We start from the raw sequence: 20,731 nt of genomic DNA, 5'->3' as shown, positions 1-20,731 counted from the left end.
TAAAAAAAATAAACTTTTAAAAAATTAATATTGATTTCCTAACTATGCTTAATTTAGTAATATGTTGTTTTTTTAAAAAATAATTTTCTTGCTTATCATTCTTTCAATTTATATACTTGTTTTAATTTAAGTATAGTTAATTTTAATATTAGCATGTATGCTAGGTTTTTTTAATTTTATATCAATTGCAAATTTAAATATATATATTTAAATATGCATGTTATTCTATTATTTTTTTGTGTTGAAAGCAGAACTACTAATGGAAAATTCGAAGGAGAGAAAGACTTTTTGGTATTTTAGTATGTAATAGTATTTTAGTTCTGGATTTTTTGTTGGATCTAATCTGATATGATTTATCATATTCGATGAAAACCTAAATCTCTCTCAGCTTTTAAAAAAATATGCACTTCGATTTTATTTTACGACATCACTAGGTGTACCAAAAATCTAGTGCACTGTATCACACTGAAGCCAATGTATATTCATTAGGACCATCCGATGAACTCTTAGGTTGAACCATACGTACTTGGGTGATCAATCCAGAAGTAATCAAGAGGTTTACAAGCTTCAGGTGCACCAACTCACCATACTAACATCCGCACTATAGCAAATCTCAAATCTCAAATATTCTCTCTCGTAAGAGTAAAACCCATGGAAATATGTAAGGTTCTATCAAATTGACTTCAAATTGCGCAAACTAAATTGTTTATTGGCACCTAATGAGTGCGCGCCTGGTAACGTAAAGCGATGTTTTTTTAATTAAAAATATATTAATGTGATGATTTTTAAAATTTATTTTAAATTTTTAATATTAATTTATTAAAATCATAAAAAATATTAAAAAACTAATATTAATTTTCTAGATAGATTAAATAGTGTTTTAGAGGTTGCTAATATTTCTTAAATTAATTAATCCTTTTAGTTTTAAAATAACTAAATAGTTATTTGACAAATCTTGATTAGTAATATTTTTTTTTTTTTTAAACACTTTTTCTTGCTTATCATTCCTTGAATTGATATACTTTGATTTTTCCTTTTTCTATTCTAAATAATAAATAATTTAAACTATCGAATTATGTATACATAATTGAAAAAAATAAATGATAAACAAAGTCATCTTCACCTTCTTATGTCCAATCCGCAGCTTTACAACAAGATTAAGTAACCAATAAATTCATTCAGCTAATATTTTCACACCAGGAGAAGTCCTTTAATTCACTAACACAAGTGCTAATAAATAAGGTAGTTAATTGTGAAATTTTTATAGTAAGCTAAAAAATATTAAAAATCGTGATAGCTTAATTTGAATGTTCAGAGATGTTTTTCCAAATTGTATTTAGCAATAAGATTTATGCGAAGATTGCTATGCTCACTAAAATATAATTTCCAAGAAATTCAAGCCACAAAATCGGAAGAAAACTTCTTAATAATTTACTATCGTAGTTTACTCACAGCTTAAGCAAGTGGGCATGCAGAGTTAAAGAGTCATCCTCACCTTCTTATGTCCACTTCCATCCAGTCTACAGTCTACACGTTCTGGCAATAGCTTTATTGAACAGTTACTAGAAAACTGACAAACAATGGAGAATTAATGGAGTTTGAAGGTTCTTGCCCTCAAGATACTGTGGGATTGGTCGTCCTAAAAGGTCTTTCTCTCTCAGCATCAACAAGGGAGAACTTGGATGTATAGATATTGTCCACTCTTCATGTGGTGCTGAAGGTTCACTTGCAAATATTTCCACACAAGGAGAGCTGTGAGCGTTGGAAACACGGCAGCTGTTATCGGGGAAACATTAATTTCCAAAATTGACATTTTTCAGCAAGTCAATGTATGCTAACTGATACAGTTCATGCTCTCATTAGAACTTTCTTTGTAGCTCGTCTGATGACAGCTGTTCTCGGGGACATCTACCCTTCGCATGTTTATTGCTATTATTAACAAGAACAGGGGACTGTTTACTTGAAGGGTTAAACAATTTGTATGTTTCTCAGAAAATAGCAATGAACATGTGCTAATAGATACAGTTTGTGCTCTTCCTTTGCAGCTCGTCTGATGGGAAGTGTACGTTGTTGGGGACTTCTACCACTCGTCCTGGTCTTCTATACAATTCCATGCCAACAAAAGACAATAATGACTAAACAGAGGTGTTGGAAACACGGCAATATTAATTAATTTCCAAAATTAACATTTTTGTTGAGATCAAGTGCAGCAAGTCTATGAAAATCTGCTAAAAGAACAGCCATTCATATGGATTTTAGACCCGCTCAAGATTCTTTAAGCAGGAAGGAATGTTTCTTTTCAAATAGTTAATAGAATTTTTATAGTAGTGGTTTTAGCATTGCGGGGGTTGTGGTGATGCATATATCCCTCAACAGTACATCTTAATATTAATAAAAAATTTAAACTTTCTTTTCATATACCTTTTGTTCCAAATGTAAAGATAGTTGGCCACTTGCCAACTTGGCCAACTTGGCCACTTGGCCACTTGACCAAGTTGGCCACTTGCTCTTTCATGGATGCTTGCCTATAAATAGGCAAGCATCCAAGCATTACATACACACAAAAAAGAAGAGAGAAGGAAGAGAGAGTGAAGAGGGAAATCCCACTAAATTGTGAGGTATTTGTGAGAGAGTAAGTGAGGTGTTTTCTCCTAGTAATAGAGAGATTCTTAGTTGTTCTTCTATTATCTGAGAGAGGTTGTAATTCTCACATTACTAGTAAAATCCTTCTATACTTGCCCGTGGACTTAGCCTAATTGGGTGAACCACGTAAATTCTTGTGTGTCTCATTTCTCATTTATCCTGTCTCTTACCTTTTGTCTTGTCGGGTTTGCATGTCAGTATCCTAACAGTGGTATCAGAGCCTTCTTGGTTGGTGTTGTTAACACACAAAAGTTATTCGTGTATACGGTTACTATTCACCTATATGGCACTATTCATCCATATGGTACTGTTCACTTACTGTTGGCGTATATAGAAAGTCAGTGCGGTGATTAAATACAGTCTAGGAAGTTCTGTCTAAGGAGATTGGGTTTTAAGCGGGACCGTTTGTGACCCCTCCAATCTTTCCTGGGAACTTACTTAGTGAAGTATTATTCACACGATACTATTTCTATATACGTTACAGATCTGTGAAACGGTGATAGCTGAATAGATCTCGGTGAATACAATGGCAGCAAAGTACGAGATTGAGAGGTTCAAGGGGAGCAATTTCTCACTGTGGAAAATGAGAATCAAGGCAATCTTGAGGAAAGACAATTGCTTGGCAGCAATTGGGGATCGGCCCGCGGAGATCACTGATAATGCAAAATGGAATGAGATGGATGGCAATGCTATTGCTAACATACATTTAGCACTAGCTGATGAAGTATTATCAAGTGTGGCGGAGAAGAAAACAACTAAGGAGATATGGGTGATTAAATACAGTATAGGAAGTTCTGTCTAAGGAGATTGGGTTTTAAGCGGGACCGTTTGTGACCCCTCCAATCTTTCCTGGGAACTTACTTAGTGAAGTATTATTCACACGATACTATTTCTATATACGTTACAGATCTGTGAAACTGTGATAGCTGAATAGATCTCGGTGAATACAATGGCAGCAAAGTACGAGATTGAGAGGTTCAAGGGGAGCAATTTCTCACTGTGGAAAATGAGAATCAAGGCAATCTTGAGGAAAGACAATTGCTTGGCAGCAATTGAGGATCGGCCCGCGGAGATCACTGATAATGCAAAATGGAATGAGATGGATGGCAATGCTATTGCTAACATACATTTAGCACTAGCTGATGAAGTATTATCAAGTGTGGCGGAGAAGAAAACAGCTAAGGAGATATGGGAGACTCTAACAAAGCTATACGAGTCCAAGTCTTTGCACACTAAGATTTTCTTAAAGCGGAGACTTTATACCCTTCGAATGGCAGAAACCACGTCGGTGACTGACCACATCAACACAATAAGAACTCTATTTTCACAACTCACTACGTTGGGTCAACAAATAGAGGAAAATGAATGTGCAGAGCTTCTACTTCAAAGTCTTCCTGATTCGTATGATCAGCTCATTATCAACCTGACCAATAATATCCTCTCAGACTATTTAGTCTTTGATGATGTTGCAGCCGCTATCCTAGAAGAAGAAAATAGGCGCAAAAACAAAGGAGACAGAAACAGTTCAAACCAAGCAGAGGCATTATTGGTGTCAAGAGGAAGATCAACGGAACGTGGCTCCAGTGGGAGTCAAAGGCAGGGGAGGTCCAAATCAAGAAGTAAGAAGATGGTGAAATGCTACAACTGTGGCAGAAAAGGGCACTTCAAAAAGGATTGTTGGTTTAAAAAGAGTATAGAGAATACTGCAGAGTCATCAAGACCTCAAGGATGTGTTGCAAGCACCTCAGAAGATGGAGAGGTTCTATATAGTGAAGCAGCAACAATCTCTACAGATAGAGAAGAGCTCGCTGAGGTCTGGCTAATGGATTCAGGAGCAACATGGCATATGACCCCTAGACGAGATTGGTTCCATACATATGAACCTATCTCTGGAGGCACAGTGTTCATGGGTGATAATCATGCTGTAGAGATTTCTGGCATTGGCACCATCAAATTGAAGATGTATGATGGCTTAATTCGTACTATTTCAGGAGTGCGACATGTGAAAGACTTAAAGAAGAATCTTTTGTCCGTAGGACAATTTGATAGTCTTGGCTGTAAGATCCGAACAGACAATGGAATCATGAAAATTGTCAAAGGCGCGCTGGTGGTTTTAAAGGCCAGAAAGACAGTTGCAAACATGTTTGTATTAATGGGAGAAACACATCAAGGGGCAGAAGCATCAATCGCATCAGCCAGTCCTGCAGAAGAGAAGACGATGATGTGGCATCAAAAACTAGGCCACATGTCAGAGAAAGGTTTAAAGGTTCTCTCTGATCAGAAGTTACTCCATGGGCTTACAAAGGTTACTTTACCTTTTTGTGAGCACTGTGTTACAAGTAAACAACACAGGTTGAAGTTTGGCACGTCAACAATTAAGAGCAAATGCATCTTAGACCTGATTCACTCTGATGTTTGGCAAGCACCGGTTGTATCCTTGGGAGGAGCAAGATACTTTGTATCATTCATAGATGACTTCTCCAGGAGATGTTGGGTGTATCCGATTAGAAGGAAGGCAGATGTGTTCTCAGTTTTTAAAACCTTCAAAGCGCGGGTAGAACTTGAATCTGAAAAGAAGATCAAGTGTTTGAGGACTGACAATGGAGGAGAATATACCAGTGATGAATTTGATAACTTCTGTCAATATGAAGGTATCAAAAGGCAGTTCACAACGGCATACACTCCACAACAAAATGGAGTGGCAGAGCGGATGAACAGAACTCTATTGGAAAGAACAAGAGCAATGTTGAAGGCTGCAGGTCTAGAAAAGTCATTCTGGGCAGAAACAGTCAATACCGCCTGTTATGTGATAAATCGATCTCCATCTACTGCAATTGAGTTGAAGACACCAATGGAGATGTGGACTAGAAAGCCAGCTGATTATTCTCGATTGCATATATTTGGAAGTCTTGTGTACGTGATGTACAATACTCAAGAGGTCAGCAAGCTGGATTCAAAATCCAGAAAATATGTATTCTTGGGATATGCTGATGGAGTGAAGGGGTATCACTTGTGGGATTCCACTGCCCACAAGGTAGTCATCAACAGAGATGTCATATTTGCAGAAGATAAAATGCAAATGGAAGAAAATAATAGCATTTTAAAGGAGACTACAGAAGTCCAGATAGAAAATACTCAGAATCATACTTCTTCTGAAGCTGCACCAGAGCATGAAGAACAAGAACAAATAGAGTCTGAAACTCCTGAAGTTCGACGGTCAACTCGTGAAAGAAGACAACCGGCTTGGCACTCAGAATATGTTACTGAGAGCAATATTGCATACTGTCTTCTAACAGAGGATGGAGAGCCATCAACTTTCCATGAGGCTATCAAAAGCACAGATGTATCTATGTGGATGACAGCAATGCAAGAGGAGATTGAGTCCAAGATGTATCTGCATAAGAATAACACTTGGGATCTTGTTCCGTTACCACAAGGAAGAAAGGCCATTGGCAACAAATGGGTTTACAAGATAAAGCGTGATGGCAATGATCAAGTGGAGCGGTATCGTGCAAGATTGGTGGTGAAAGGATATGCTCAGAAAGAAGGAATAGACTTTAATGAGATATTTTCTCTGGTGGTACGACTTACTACAATCAGAGTAGTCTTGGCGATGTGTGCTATATTTGATCTTCACTTAGAGCAGTTAGATGTGAAAACTGCATTTCTTCATGGAGAACTTGAAGAAGAAATTTATATGCTCCAACCAGAAGGTTTTGCTGAAACAGGCAAAGAGAACTTGGTTTGCAGGTTGAACAAATCTCTATACGGTCTCAAACAGGCGCCAAGGTGTTGGTACAAGAGATTTGATTCCTTCATAATTAGCCTTGGGTACAACAGACTCAGTTCAGACCATTGTACGTATTACAAGAGGTTTGAAGAAAATGATGTTTTCATCATTCTGTTGTTGTACGTGGATGACATGTTGGTAATAGGCCCCAACAAAGATCGAGTCCAAGAATTGAAGGCACAGTTGGCTAGGGAGTTTGATATGAAGGACTTGGGACCAGCAAACAAGATTCTAGGGATGCAAATTCACCGAGACAGAAGTAAGAGGAAGATTTGGCTTTCTCAGAAGAATTATTTAAAGAAGATCTTGCGACGCTTCAACATGCAAGATTGTAAGCCAATTTCCACCCCACTTCCTGTTAACTTCAAATTATCCTCAAGTATGTCTCCTAGCAATGAAGCAAAGAGGATGGAGATGTCTCGAGTACCGTATGCATCAGCAGTGAGAAGTTTAATGTTTGCCATGATATGTACAAGACCAGACATTGCACAAGCAGTGGGAGCAGCTAGTCGATACATGGCAAATCCTGGTAGAGAGCATTGGAATACTATCAAGAGGATCTTGAGATACATCAAGGGTACCTCAAATGCTGCATTATGTTATGGAGGATCAGAATTCACTGTCAGAGGTTATGTTGACTCAGATTTTGCTGGTGACCTTGAGAAAAGAAAATCCACTACAGGCTATGTGTTCATAATTGCAGGAGGAGCTGTGAGCTGGGTCTCTAAACTTCAGACTGTTGTAGCATTATCCACAACAGAAGCTGAGTATATGGCAGCTACACAAGCTTGTAAAGAAGCAATATGGATGAAGAAACTTATGGAGGAGCTCGGGCACAAACAAGAGAAGATTCTTGTGTATTGTGATAGTCAGAGTGCCTTGCATATTGCAAGGAATCCAGCGTTTCATTCAAGAACAAAACATATAGATGTTCAGTATCACTTTGTTCACGAAGTGGTAGAAGATGAAAGTGTGGATTTTCAGAAGGTTCACACAAAAGACAACCCAGCAGATGCTTTGACCAAACCAGTCAACACTGATAAGTATATATGGTGCAGATCCTCTTATGGCCTAGCAGAAACATAAGCAGCATGAAGATGGCAAGTATTGAAAGGATAGAAGAATCACAAATGATCAAGTGTGAAGACTTGATTAAATCATCAAAGTCTTCAAGTGGGAGAATGTAAAGATAGTTGGCCACTTGCCAACTTGGCCAACTTGGCCACTTGGCCACTTGACCAAGTTGGCCACTTGCTCTTTCATGGATGCTTGCCTATAAATAGGCAAGCATCTAAGCATTACATACACACAAAAAAGAAGAGAGAAGGAAGAGAGAGTGAAGAGGGAAATCCCACTAAATTGTGAGGTATTTGTGAGAGAGTAAGTGAGGTGTTTTCTCCTAGTAATAGAGAGATTCTTAGTTGTTCTTCTATTATCTGAGAGAGGTTGTAATTCTCACATTACTAGTAAAATCCTTCTATACTTGCCCGTGGACGTAGCCTAATTGGGTGAACCACGTAAATTCTTGTGTGTCTCATTTCTCATTTATCCTGTCTCTTACCTTTTGTCTTGTCGGGTTTGCATGCCAGTATCCTAACACCAAATTGGGTTAAAGAAATATTCAATTATGCATATTAATTACCTTCCAAAACTGACATTTTTGTTGAGAGTAGATAAAATCCCCTACATGCAAGTCTATGTGCTTATAGTTACACTCTGTGCTCTTCCTTCGCAGCTCATCTGATTGGAATTGTACATTCTTCGGGACTTCTACCCTTCTATGAAATCTGGTCTGTACAGGTTAATAATTAAGGATTTCCATAGAGCAGAGCACGGGGAAGAAAGTCTCCATATCCATTTAAATAACAGAGCCCTGTTTTTTTGACATTGGGGAGCCTATGCCAAGACCTTCTTGCTTCTTATCACGCGTTCCACACCATAAGAAACGTCTGATGGGTACGTTTGTTACACTTTTTAATAGTTATTTATGACTTACAAGTCATCAGAATTACTTTATTTTGCTTGCAAATATTGCTGCTGTTGTGAGAATCAGTCGAGTGTTATTCTTTTAATTCATAAGAATTGTTTTAATTTGCTTGCACACTCGTAGATTTGTACAACAATCTGTTCATAACTCTATAAATCTTAAAATACTCCCAGAAAAGGAGATTGATTTAAGTGATCAAGAATAAAAAAAATGGACAAATAAAAAAAGAACCCAAAACATAATGATTTTATAATTTCCAACAAGGGAGAATCAATCTTCTTTCAGATCAAGGAAGTCAAACCCATGAAACTCTTGAGCGATGCCAAAATCCAATTTCTTTTTTTACTTAGATGCATGCTAGATTCAAGAGTATACTAAATCCAACTTTCTCAAGGAAAAATCAGCAAATCTTTATTTATTAATTACTAAAGACTCAATATATACAAAGTGGAATTCTATTTTTGTCTAATCTTACATCAAAATATTATAAGTTTTGTTAATACTCTATGTTATCCTTTATCTTTAATATAACATGGAGTATTCTATTTTGATAATTCAAATTTATTGAAATAATATTACTTTGAGAATGTAATTTCCAAGAAAACATCGGAAGAAAACTTGTTAATAATTTACGATCGTAGTTTACTCACAGCTGAAGCAAGTGGGGATGCTGCAGAGTTAAAGAGTCATCCTCACCTTCTTATGTCCACTTCAATCCAGTCTACAGTCAACACGTTCTGGCAATAGCTTTATTGAACAGTTGCTAGAAAAGTACTGACAATCAATGGAGAATTAATGGAGTTTGAAGGTTCTTGCCCTCAAGATACTCTGGGATTGGTCCTCCTAATTAAAAGGTCTTTCTCTTATTTTCAGCATCAACAAGGGAGAACAAGTCTGCATTTTGTGACCTGTCCACTCTTCATGGAACTGAAGGTTCACTTGCAAATAATTCCACACAAGAGTGAGCGTTGGAAACACGGCAGTACTAATTTCCAAAATTGACATTTGCAGCTAGTCTTTGTGCTAACAGATACAGTTCATGTACTGTAGATTATTATTGCTATTATTAACAAGAACAGGGGACTGTTTACTTGAAGGGTTAAACAACTTATATGTTTCTCAGAAAATAGCAATGAACATGTGCTAATAGATACAGTTTGTGCTGTTCCTCTGCAGCTCGTCTTATGGGAAGTGTACGTTGCTGGGGACTTCTACCACTCGTCCTTATTAAACATAATCCACCCATTAACAACCATCTTGAGTCTACAGAATGGAGTGATAAGGCAGTTGACCAAGATGTGATTGTCTTTCCAGAAATAGAAGAATCATGAAGAGGAATTCAAGGAGTCCAATCACTGCATAATAGGAAATCAGTTCAGCAATCTACTCCAGCAATTTACTCCTGTAAAATAGCTATGTAACAGCACTAAGATAGAAATTACAATCTGTATAATTTTACTACTTTATTTGTAACTTTCCTTCTGAATATTTCTTCTACATTGTAAAGTCTATATATACATTAGTAATCAAGAACTCTCACTTACGCTTTGCATGAGAAGTTTTCTCACAATTATTCTCTTTTATATTTTTTCTTTATGGTATCAGAGCCTCTTGTGAGACAAGAGAGTTCCATTTTTATTTTTATTTTTTCTTCTTTTCAATGGCTTCCACAATATCTCTCAATGTTGCCAATTTTGTTACCCTCAAACTCACACTAGAAAACTACCCTCTGTGGCGTGAACAAATGCTTGCTTTAGCCGAGAGTCAAGACATGGTCGGGCTTCTCACAGGCGAAAAAATGAAACCTACCATGTACATCAATGTCACAACAGAAAGGGCATCAACAAGTGAAGCAACAGACCAACAAATCTCAGAAGACTTCCTTAAATGGAGAAAGGAAGATCGTCTCCTACGTGGATGGATCATCGGGACACTTACAGAAGAAACCTTGGGTCTGGTTATTGGTCTTGATTCATCCCAATCAGTTTGGAATGCTTTGAAAGAAGCATATGCTCAAGACTCCCAAGAACGAGAATTTACTCTCCGACAACAACTCACATACCTCAAAAAGGACCCCAGTCAATCCTTAGCAGAACACTTGAAAAAATTCAAAAGTATATGTGACAGCCTAGCAGCCATAGGCAACCCCATACCTGACAAAACAAAAGTTTACTCTTTACTTGCAAATCTTGGCCCGAAATATGAATCTTTCACCACCACAATGCTTAAACCTCCAATGCCATCCTACTCAGAAATGGTTTCACTCTTACAGGGCTTTGAACAGCGAAATTCATGGATTGAAGCATCACATTCTCCATTTTATGCGTTCTATGGACAACGCAACCACAGACAGCAACAACACAATCATAATAATCGCAGTCCTCACAATCATCAATTCACATCAAAAGGCAGAGGATTTCATGCTACAAACAACAGTTTACAATATTCTACTTTTGCAGGTAATAACTCAGGCTCACAAGCATCATCCCAAAGGAATAACAATCGTGTCTCTCGACCACCACCACCTGGTAAACGACGCATGACACTTACAGAGAGAGAGGTATACAAGAATGAATATTGTCAACTCTGTGGCAGGCAAGGCCATATAGCCAAAATATGTTGGAGTCTACCAGAACAATCAAGCAATGATGAACTTCCACAAGCACTTGCGGCTCTTACAATGGACACCACAATCGCTGACACTGAATGGACTACTGATACTGGTGCTTCGAATCACATGACTGCAAACTCAGGTATACTTTCTAATCTCAAAAAATATGTTGGTTGTGATTCTGTATTTATTGGTGATGGTTCTCCCTTAACAATTGATGCAATTGGAGACACCTTAGTTTCTGATGGTAAGAATGAATTGATGCTACGTGATGTCTTATTAGTCCCACAATTAACAAGGAACTTACTCTCCATTAGTCAATTAACACGACAATACCCTTTGAATTGTGAATTTACTGATGAGCTATTTTATGTTAAGGAACGAGTAACAGGGCGCATCCTACTAATGGGTCAGCGTAAAGGAGACCTTTATGTTTTATCCAAGATGAAGGAAGCAAATTTCTCCAACAGGCAAAACTCAGGAACTGAGGAGTTATGGCACCAACGTCTTGGACACCCGCAAAACTCTGCCATCAAGATTTTGCGCACAAAGAAGTTAATTGATGTTAATTCCAATAAAAGAGTTGATACTCTTTGTGAAAGTTGTCAACTGGGCAAACTTAGCAAGTTACCATTTAATTCATCTAGTTCTGTTAGTACTGATATTATTGAAAGAATTCATTGTGACATTTGGGGACCGGCCCCTGTTTTATCACTTGGCAAATTTCGATTCTATGCATGCTTTGTTGATGATTATTCTCATTATATGTGGATAATTCCTCTTCGTGCTAAATCTAAATTTTTTGATGTTTATTTGGCATTTGAGAATTATGTGCAGCGACAGTTTAACAAAAAAATCAAAATTTTTCATACTGATGGCGGAGGAGAGTTTGTAAATAAAAGACTTGAATCTCATTTTCAGCAACAAGGAATCATTCATCATCTCTCATGTCCGTATACTCCAGAACAGACAGGGATTGTTGAACGTCGCCATCGCACTATTAGAGAACTTGGGATGACTATGATTTTTCATAGCAATGTGCCTAAGTTTCTATGGGTTGAGGCTTTTTCTACAGCAGTATTTTTAATTAATCGTTTGCCCTCTTCTTCACTAGCATTTGACACTCCTTACTCTCGCTTATATGGTTCTCACCCAAACTACTCTACTTTACGTGTGTTTGGATCTCGATGTTATCCATATACATGGAATACAAAGAGAAATAAATTTGATGCTAAAACTGTTCCTTGTATTTTTGTAGGTTACAGTAACCAACATAAAGGGTATCGCTGTCTTGATCTGAAAACGCATAGGATGTTTCTTTCGAGACATGTGGTGTTTGATGAAAATCATTTCCCTTGTAGGAAGAAAGAAAATCCACCTTCTTCACACACCAGCTCCACTAAATCCTTCGGTATTTTTCCATTCTTACCTACGGTGATAAACACTGCTCCACCAATAGATGCACCTTTATGCAATCCTTTGCATGAATCTTCACCTCCACCCGTTCCAGTGGTTGAAGATGTTCCTTTCGATTTCCCTTCTGATCATGACCACACTCCTGCACCTCAACAAACGCCTGTCACAAACTCTGCATCATATGATGATACTTCAATGAATGCCATACCTTCGTCTCCTGCAGCTAACATAATACCTGACATAGGTAGATCTTCACCTCCACCCATTCCAGTGGTTGAAGATGTTCCTTTTGATTCCTCTTCTGATCATGACCACACTCTTGCACCTCAACAACCGCCTGTCATAGACTCTGCACCATATGATGATACTTCAATGAATGCAACACCTCCATCTCCTGCAGCTAACATAATACCTGACACAGGTAGTCCCTCACTCATTTCTTCTTCTTTAAATTCTAACTCTCCTCTACATTTTGAACAGGTACAGCCGGCACCTCATCCTATGGTCACTAGAGCTCAACATGGCATACATAAACCAAATCCACGTTATGCCTTAGTTCTTGAACGTGGTGATATTCCTGACGAACCACGTAATGTTAAAATGGCTCTACAACATGATGGCTGGAAACGCGCCATGTTTGAGGAACTTGATGCACTACGTCAAAATCAAACATGGACCTTAGTACCCAGAGAACCTTATATGAATGTTGTGGGATCAAAGTGGGTGTTTAAAGCTAAATTGACTGCTAATGGTACCCTTGATAGGCTGAAAGCCAGGTTAGTTGCAAAAGGGTATCATCAAGTTGATGGCGTCGACTATACAGAAACGTTTTCTCCAGTTATCAAACCAGGTACCATTCGTTTAGTTCTTAGTTTGGCCTTAGTTCACCAATGGGACAGAAGACAACTTGATGTCAAAAATGCCTTTCTCCATGGTTTCATAAGTGAAGATATTTTTATGGAACAACCCCCTGGTATGCACGATTCACTCTTTCCCTCTCATGTATGTAAACTTCAAAAAGCTCTTTACGGTCTTAAACAAGCACCACGAGCTTGGTTTGATCGCTTTAGCTCTTTTTTGCTTGCACATGGTTTCTCTTGTAGTTTGGCTGATCCATCACTTTTTATCCTGCACTCATCACTTGGTACATTAATTTTATTACTCTATGTTGATGACATGCTCTTGACAGGATCCAATTCACGGTTACTTGATGAGTTTATTCAACTCTTACATTCTGAATTTGCAATGAAAGACCTTGGCCCCATACACCATTTCCTTGGGATTGAAATTCAGCGGTGTAATCATTCCTTACATCTTTCTCAGGCTCATTATGCTTATTCAATTCTAGATAAAGCACAAATGCTTGATTGCAAACCCATGAACACACCAATGGAGTCTAAAACTAAAGGTCTTCATGATGACACACCTTATTCAGATCCTTCCTTTTATCGTAGCATTGTTGGTGCCCTACAATATTTGACCCTTACAAGACCTGACCTTTCCTTTTGTGTCAATTATGTTTCTCAATTTCTACAAGCCCCATCTGTTGCTAGCATGAAAATGGTTCGTCGTATTTTAAGATATGTCAAAGGCTCCATCCATTTTGGTTTACATTTAACTGGTGATACTACATTTGATCTTTGTGGTTTTTCTGATGCAGATTGGGCAGGTTGTCCAACTACCCGACGATCCACAACTGGCTTTTGTACGTTCTTAGGGCGGAATATTATATCATGGTGTGCCAAGAAACAACCAACCATTTCTCGATCAAGCACTGAAGCCGAGTATCGTGCTATGGCCAACACTGCTGCAGAATTAACTTGGCTCACTTTTCTCTTACGTGATCTTCGTGTTCCTCAATCACAGCCGCCAATTCTATTTTGCGACAACTTAAGTGCATTACATATGACTATTAATCCTGTTTTTCATGCTCGAAGTAAGCACATTGAATTGGACTACCATTTTGTTCGTGAAAGGGTTTCTATGGGTCTTCTTGTTACTCGACATGTTTCTTCTACTCTACAGATTGCAGATATCTTTACTAAACCCCTTTGTAAAGTTGTCTTACACCACTTCCGCAACAAACTTTGCCTTCAGCCTCGGCATAGTTTGAGGGAGGATATTAAACATAATCCACCCATTAACAACCATCTTGAGTCTACAGAATGGAGTGATAAGGCAGTTGACCAAGATGTGATTGTCTTTCCAGAAATAGAAGAATCATGAAGAGGAATTCAAGGAGTCCAATCACTGCATAATAGGAAATCAGTTCAGCAATCTACTCCAGCAATTTACTCCTGTAAAATAGCTATGTAACAGCACTAAGATAGAAATTACAATCTGTATAATTTTACTACTTTATTTGTAACTTTCCTTCTGAATATTTCTTCTACATTGTAAAGTCTATATATACATTAGTAATCAAGAACTCTCACTTACGCTTTGCATGAGAAGTTTTCTCACAATTATTCTCTTTTATATTTTTTCTTTAGTCCTCGTCTTCTATAAGACTCCATGTCAACAAAAGACAATAATGCTATTATCCAGATTTTTGCTGGATAAATCTGCGGTTACATACAACATCTACCTTCGTTTTGTTTTTTTGTGTTCGTAAAAAGAAAAATCTGATGTGCAGTGCTTAGCTGTTGTAGTGTACTAACCGATCTTGCAGTAAAATTGGGACTCTCGTGAAGTGTCAATTTTATATCAAGGTCAAAAAGCAATAGGCAATGGTCCAGAAAATATTTGCAACTGAATCTTCATTTGGTCTGTCCTTTCCCTCCTTGACCTCCAAGTCTTCGCAACCAGTAAGTGGTTCTGAATATAGAACTGCAGGTTGAATTATTCAATTGCAAATATTTCCACACAAGTAGCTAGGTCCCTTTGTTGACTATGCAAGAATGTGGAAACACGGCAATATTAATTTCAAAAATTGACATTTTTCCAGCAATTCTACGTGCGTGCAATTTGTGCTCTAATTATAACTCCCTTTGTGTCTCGTCTGATGACAACTGTTCTTGGAGACTCTACCCCTCAATGCCTGGTTTTTCTTGGTATCATTGCATCTTTGAAGTTTGGTTTTCCTTACAATTTATTTTATCTTTCATTAGTTTTCTCTATATTGTTAGAAATATTTTTAAGTGGATTATATGCCATGTCATGTTTTTAAAATAATATTAATTGTATATATATATATATTATAAAATTTATAAATGATAATAATTAAATGCTTGGAGTCCATTGCTCTCTAGTGATGAACTAAGTACAATACATAATGGATGAAAGTGAACAAAATCAGATTAATGAAAGGATCTCTATGCTAGCCATATTAAATATCACGTAGAAAATCGAAAGTTTGGTACTGATGGTTTAATCATGGTATAGGCTAAATCCACTCACTTGAAAGGTTCAGGATATATGGTGGGCTCGAAAAAAGATAGTCCACACCCACAAAATTTTTTTAAAAAATCAAACTCATGAGCTGGCGGGATATCAGATACAATTTTCCGTACTAGGTCTAAAAGCATATAAATTTGATAAAATATCAAATTTAATTTTTTTTAGAAAAAATTAGAGAAATTTTATTTATTAATTACTAAAGACGCAACTCAATATATACAAAATGGAATTCTATTCATGTCTAATCTTACATCGAAATATTATAAGTTTTGTTTAATACTCTTTATCATCCTTTATTTTTAATATAATATGGAGTATTCCATTTTTGATAAAATCAAATGTATTGAAATAATATAACTTTGAGATTGTTTGAAATCAAACTCTCTTTCCCCCCCTATATATCCAGGATAAGTTTACAAGATTTGTGATTAGATAAGTGCATCAGATTATATTCCATGCAAGCACTTGGGCATTGGCAATAACAGCCACTAATTACTATCTCTAGCTAGTATGAGAAAATAGAAGATATATAGCTAGGAATATCCTCTATTAAAAGGAGCTTAGCAGGATCAAACCTCATATTTCAATGCCAGATAGGTAATGCCATGTCTATTCTTCCTTGTATATGTTCATAAACAAGAGGATGAGAGAAGGGAAGAGGTTCCATAAACAAATGCCAGAGGATCTTAGCCAAGTTCTCAAAAGGAGGCAAGTACACTTGCAAGCCTTGCGCTGCTTCTCATAAATTCTCACATTGCTCGATGCTTGAATTCACATGAGAGATGAATTTTTCTCTCTCTGAATGCGTTGCTGGTTTCATTTTTCCAGATCACCCGAGAAATCTAAAAAGAGTGGCTCATCTGTTATTCTTATAATAGTTACCAAAAATGGATTTGTTCTAAACTCCTGAATGGATAGCTGCAAGTTGTCTGCAAGACCAAATCCTTTACATTTGTCTAGAATGCCTCCAGCACCTGAATTCATTTGTCACTTACTCCCCTTTGGAAAGAGGTAACAGAATTTGGTGTTTGGAATTCAAGCTCCCAATTACCAGCTCAAACCCTGATTCTAACCCTTGATTGAATGAACATGAAGCATGATCATTATTAATTATATTGGTAAAATCCTGCCCCAGTGGTGTTTATCCATTGTTGAACCTCTTGTTGACATAACAACAGCCATGAGACCTCATGTACTGGTCTTCATCATGCCTTTCAACATGCTCCAGATGATGGAATATAAAGTGCATTATCTGATATAAACATGAGTTTTTTATCCTGAAAAACGTAGTTTTAGCAAATGAACAGTTTAGGCAGCTACTGATTTGTTTTTTAAGATTTTTGATTGCTGGGGGTTCGATTTAGTCACTCATTTGCTCACAGATTATGATGGTAACCATCTCAGCTCAATATCTCTTGCAGCTTCTTTCAGTCTCTCATGAGTTCTTGAGTTTTTGCCAAATCTTAAACCATGTTGTCAGCTCCTTAATCTGAGCTATAGATAAAGTTAGATGCAGGGTAGTTTAATCCTAATCACACGAAAGAAAGTGTCAGGAGTGCAGTAAGAGCGAGACACCTTTTCTACAAATTTTCTGAATTCTAATGAAATCTACTTATTGTTGGATGCATGGAGTTATTATGGGTTGGTGGAAACTGGAGACCAAGTTCGTTTCGGACATATTGGAACTTTTGTACTGTCGTGTTGACCTCTGGGCTGGTGCTATAGTACTGTTGTCATTGTTTATTCAACCATCCAGTCATAATATTTCCTGGTGTCTTCAAACTGGCCATTTGTTTTCTAGGCTGTCTATACTTTGTTAGCTGCTACCAAGCAACAAATACTCAGTTTCTAATGTCAACTGAATATATGAAAATATCCATCATATGGAGTGGATTTGAGTCTCTGCTATATCATAAACTAATGGCACATGAGTAGTTCCATTTATGCGAGTCCACCTTTTTTGAAAATGACACTATGTGAACGCTGATGGCTACTATGTTCAGTATTAGCCTCTTGCGTGACTGAATGGGTACAGGTTCATAGTTGGAAGGAATTAAATTTGAAGAATCAAGGTAGTACTTTGTGAACATTCCTAACTTGTCCTTAATGAAGGATCTTTATTAGCAGCAAGATTTTGTTGGATGCTCTATTAACTTTACAAGAATTGCTTCAATCAGTTTATAACTCTATAACTTTCAAAATACTCCCAGAAACAGAGATTTATTTAAGTGATTTTATAGTTAACACAAACTTGTTACATGCATGAATTCCTTTTCATAGAAGTATTATGTAAACTACAAAAAAAAAAAAAAAAATCCAATACTATGAATTTGCCACCCTATTGTTGATCCACTTGATATCTTGTTTGTACTGCACAATTAGAAAGGTAAGACTTATCAAATGAAATAGTAAAGAAAACATAGCCTAACATAAACTGTGAACATAAAATTTGAAAACTCAAATGCTTGCAAAACTTACTTGAAAATATCAATTGCATTTTTTAGTTTCTTCTAGCACCATATCTGCCAACATTCTTCTTTGTTTTTCTGTTCTTGAGATTCCATTTATCTTCAACCATCCTAAGAAACCATGAAGACTTTTTTGTTCTAAACACAACGTATCCCGTTGCAACTCCAAATACAAACCCGCATCCATACCCCATTATCACAGCTTTCCATCCAAATCCTTCTCCAAACAATGATGAATCATCTCCTTCATCAAAGGTTGATGGCGGAAATGATGGTGCCTGATCACCGTAACATTTTTTTTGTACTTGAGATCCACATAAACCCATGTTTCCTTCAAATGAGCTTGCATCAAAGGTGTTGAATTGCTGTCCACTTGGTATGGGCCCCTCGAGTTGGTTATGTGAAAGGTTTAGGATTGCAAGAAATGTTAGACCCCACAGCTGCGTTGGAATCCTTCCGGTAAGCAAATTTGAAGATAGATCTAATGATTCCAAATTGGTCAAATTTCCTAATGATGATTGGATATGACCTGTAAGGGAATTATGAGAAAGGTTGAGCTGTTGGAGTCCTTTAAGCTTTCCCATCACTTTTGGAATCTCTCCGGTGAAATTGTTATTTGACAAATCAAGTACTCTGATAGTACTTTGGATCTTCGTAAACTCAATTTCTACACCTTTCCATGTCATTTCTATGGAATAGACATAGCCAGTGTATTTTGTTTCCCTCATATAAATCATGTTCTGATCTGAGGCCATCATTGCTTCAAGACTATTGAAATACCCAATAGGCAATGGCCCACTAAAATTATTGCCAGAGATGTCAAAAATCTGCAATTTAGAGGAGGAATTATATGCAGGCAAACCCTTCACAAAACCTTGGAGTTTATTGGATTTTAGGACAAGAATTTGGAGCTCTGGAAGCGTTTCTAGAAAGTAGGGAAATGTATCATCAATCTTATTGTTGCCAAGATCAATAACTTCCAACATTGTGCAGTTGACGATAGACGGTGGTATTTTCCCTTCTAATTCATTTCCATTGAGGTTGAGATATTCCAAGTTATTATCCTTTGAAAATGTTGAAGGGATAGTGCCCTGAAGATTGTTCATGCCTAGATGCAATACTGAGAGCCTGCTGCTGAAGTTCCCCAAACATTGTGGCATAGAACCACTCAAGCTGTTGTTGGACAAGTCCAGGACCAGAAGGAATCTCAGTTTGCAAATAGAAGAAGAAATCTCACCTGTCAAATTACTATTGGATGCAAGAATAAGGGTTGTCAAGTTCTCTTGTTTGAAAATCGAACTTGGGATTGGACCGTGCAAGTGGTTATTGCTCAAATCAAGGTAAGTTAATGAATCGTGTTGGAGTTCACTTATATTTCCTATGAGATTATTGTTATGAAGGTCAAGATATTGTAAAGTAGGAAGAGCAAGCAAAAAGGATGGTATTGTTCCATTGAACATGTTATTGGATAAATATAGACTCTCTAGATTTGAAAGGGTATTTAATTGAGAATGGATAGGGCATGCTAGTTGATTATTGGATAAATCTAAATATGAAAGATTGACTAGGCTACCCAAAGAATCTGGAACTTGACCCATAAATTTATTGGAAAAGAGATCTAAGTGACGAAGCTGTACAATGTTTCCTAGTGATGATGGGATCTGACCGCTAAAATTATTATTTGAGAGGTCTAAAAAGATCAGATGTGTGAGATTACTAAATGATGATGGGATCTGACCGCTCAAATTGTTACTTGAGAGGTCTAAATTGGTGAGCTGTACAAGGTTTTCAAATGATGATGGGATCTCACAGTTCAAATTATTATTTGAGAGGTCTAAATTGGTGAGCTGTGTGAGATTACTAAGTGGATAGATTCCTTGCAATCTACAGTTTTTGAGTTTGAGCGATGACAGAGAAGAAGACAGATTCATTAAGGAATCGGGAACAACTAGTGACATGTCTACCCAACTCAAATCGAGTTCTCTAAGCTTGGTTAGGTTTCGAACAAGGTTGTCAAAAGAAATTGTTTCTAGACTCAGATAGTCATTGTCAAAGAGATCAAGTGAAACCAACTCAGTGAGTTGACCAAAATAATATGAAATTGGACCAGTAATATTGTTCCCTCCAAGATCCAAGTACTGCAGGTGCTTAAATTTCCCCATTGAGGATGACAGTTTACCTTGCAATCCACAGTAATTGAGTTTCAGTGATGACAGAGAAGAGGACAGATTCATCAAGGAATTGGGAACAAGTAGTGACATGTTTACTGAACTCAAATCGAGTTCTCTAAGCTTGGTTAGGTTTCGAACAAGCTTGTCAAAAGAAATTGGTTCTAGACTTAGATCGTCGTTTTGAGAGAGATCAAGTGAAACCAATTTGGAGAGGTGAGTTATTTCCGACGGAACTTGTCCTGTAAA

General features: G+C 37.2%; 1 protein-coding gene across 1 annotated transcript; it reads right to left on the bottom strand.

The window, feature by feature from the left end:
* Nucleotides 1–18,047: 18,047 nt before the first annotated feature.
* On the bottom strand, nucleotides 18,048–19,924 carry LOC118058039 (receptor-like protein 33). Its single transcript, XM_035070759.2, has one exon. The coding sequence runs from the start codon at nucleotides 19,910–19,912 to the stop codon at nucleotides 18,347–18,349; it is 1,566 nt and encodes a 521-aa protein (XP_034926650.2). The 5' UTR covers nucleotides 19,913–19,924; the 3' UTR covers nucleotides 18,048–18,346.
* Nucleotides 19,925–20,731: the final 807 nt, after the last annotated feature.

This window comes from Populus alba, chromosome 12, assembly GCF_005239225.2.
Source record: "Populus alba chromosome 12, ASM523922v2, whole genome shotgun sequence".
Taxonomy (NCBI): domain Eukaryota; kingdom Viridiplantae; phylum Streptophyta; class Magnoliopsida; order Malpighiales; family Salicaceae; genus Populus; species Populus alba.
Note: the sequence above shows the minus strand (reverse complement) of the source record. Positions and strands in the feature narration are given on the sequence as shown.